General features: G+C 43.2%; 1 protein-coding gene across 1 annotated transcript in view; it reads left to right on the top strand.

Moving 5' to 3' along the window:
• Positions 1-231, top strand: part of LOC105001035 (polyadenylate-binding protein 1) — a 3,214-nt gene extending 2,983 nt beyond the window's left edge. Inside the window, exon 2 of the mRNA XM_010857153.1 lies at positions 56-231. Coding sequence (XP_010855455.1) covers positions 56-231 — 176 coding nt within the window. The remainder of the gene's footprint in view (positions 1-55) is intronic.
• The last annotated feature ends 707 nt before the right edge of the window (positions 232-938 follow it).

Here is a 938-nt window from a genome sequence, read left to right as displayed (position 1 = left end):
ATGTTGGGTGAACGGCTCTTTCCTCTAATTCAAGCCATGCACCCTACTCTTGCTGGTAAAATCACTGGCATGTTGTTGGAGATTGACAATTCAGAACTTCTTCATATGCTTGAGTCTCTAGAGTCTCTCCGTTCTAAAGTTGATGAAGCTGTAGCTGTACTCCAAGCCCACCAAGCAAAAGAGGCTGCCCAGAAAGCAGTTAACAGTGGCACTGGGGTTCCAACTGTTTAAAGTGAGCCTGCCTCCTGTTCCTTATTCTCACAGTTTGAGCATGTATTGAAATGTAGCAAAAACTCATTTTATCACTAATCCAAATGCATTGCCAGTTTTTCAAAGAGAAGTAAAGATACAGAGGAATTAACTATGTGTTACCCTGGTATAAACTTGAATTTTTGAGATCAAGACCCCTTCAGACGTTTTGCATAGTAATTTGTGTTAAATAGCTGTAACGTGGATTGGCCCTGTGTAGATAGCTGAAGGACTTTCATAGCTTAATACGTTTTCTTGGGTGGCAGTGATGAAGTTGTTTTTTGGCCTCTAATACTGCCTTTCATTACCCCCAAGAAATAGAGTGATGTAGCTGTGTAGCCAGAGCCAGGCGTGTACAAAGCTTTCCTATAAAATAGGAAATAGCTGGGGCTGTGCAGGCTGTGTTCCATGTTGAAGCTCCTCTGCCCCGCTGTCACCCTGTGAGAGCGGCCTCGCAGCTTGTGATTGAGCAGGGGTGGCCGTGGTTCATAGAGCTTTACAGAGACAGGCTCTCAACTGGCTGAACCTGGCTGAGGGCTTTCACGGGACAAGTGCCAGTATTGGTCCTCTTACTTTTGTTTTTATTAAAATACTTGACAAAACAACATTGTGTAAATTTAAGGTGTGTAACGTGTTAATTGGATACATTTATATATTGTAAGGAGAATGCAATGGCACCCCACTCCAGT

Source organism: Bison bison, unplaced genomic scaffold (genome assembly GCF_000754665.1).
Source record: "Bison bison bison isolate TAMUID 2011002044 unplaced genomic scaffold, Bison_UMD1.0 scf7180017864378, whole genome shotgun sequence".
NCBI lineage: Eukaryota > Metazoa > Chordata > Mammalia > Artiodactyla > Bovidae > Bison > Bison bison.
The sequence above is the reverse complement of the archived record's forward strand: the minus strand, read 5'-3'. Positions and strand labels throughout refer to the sequence as shown.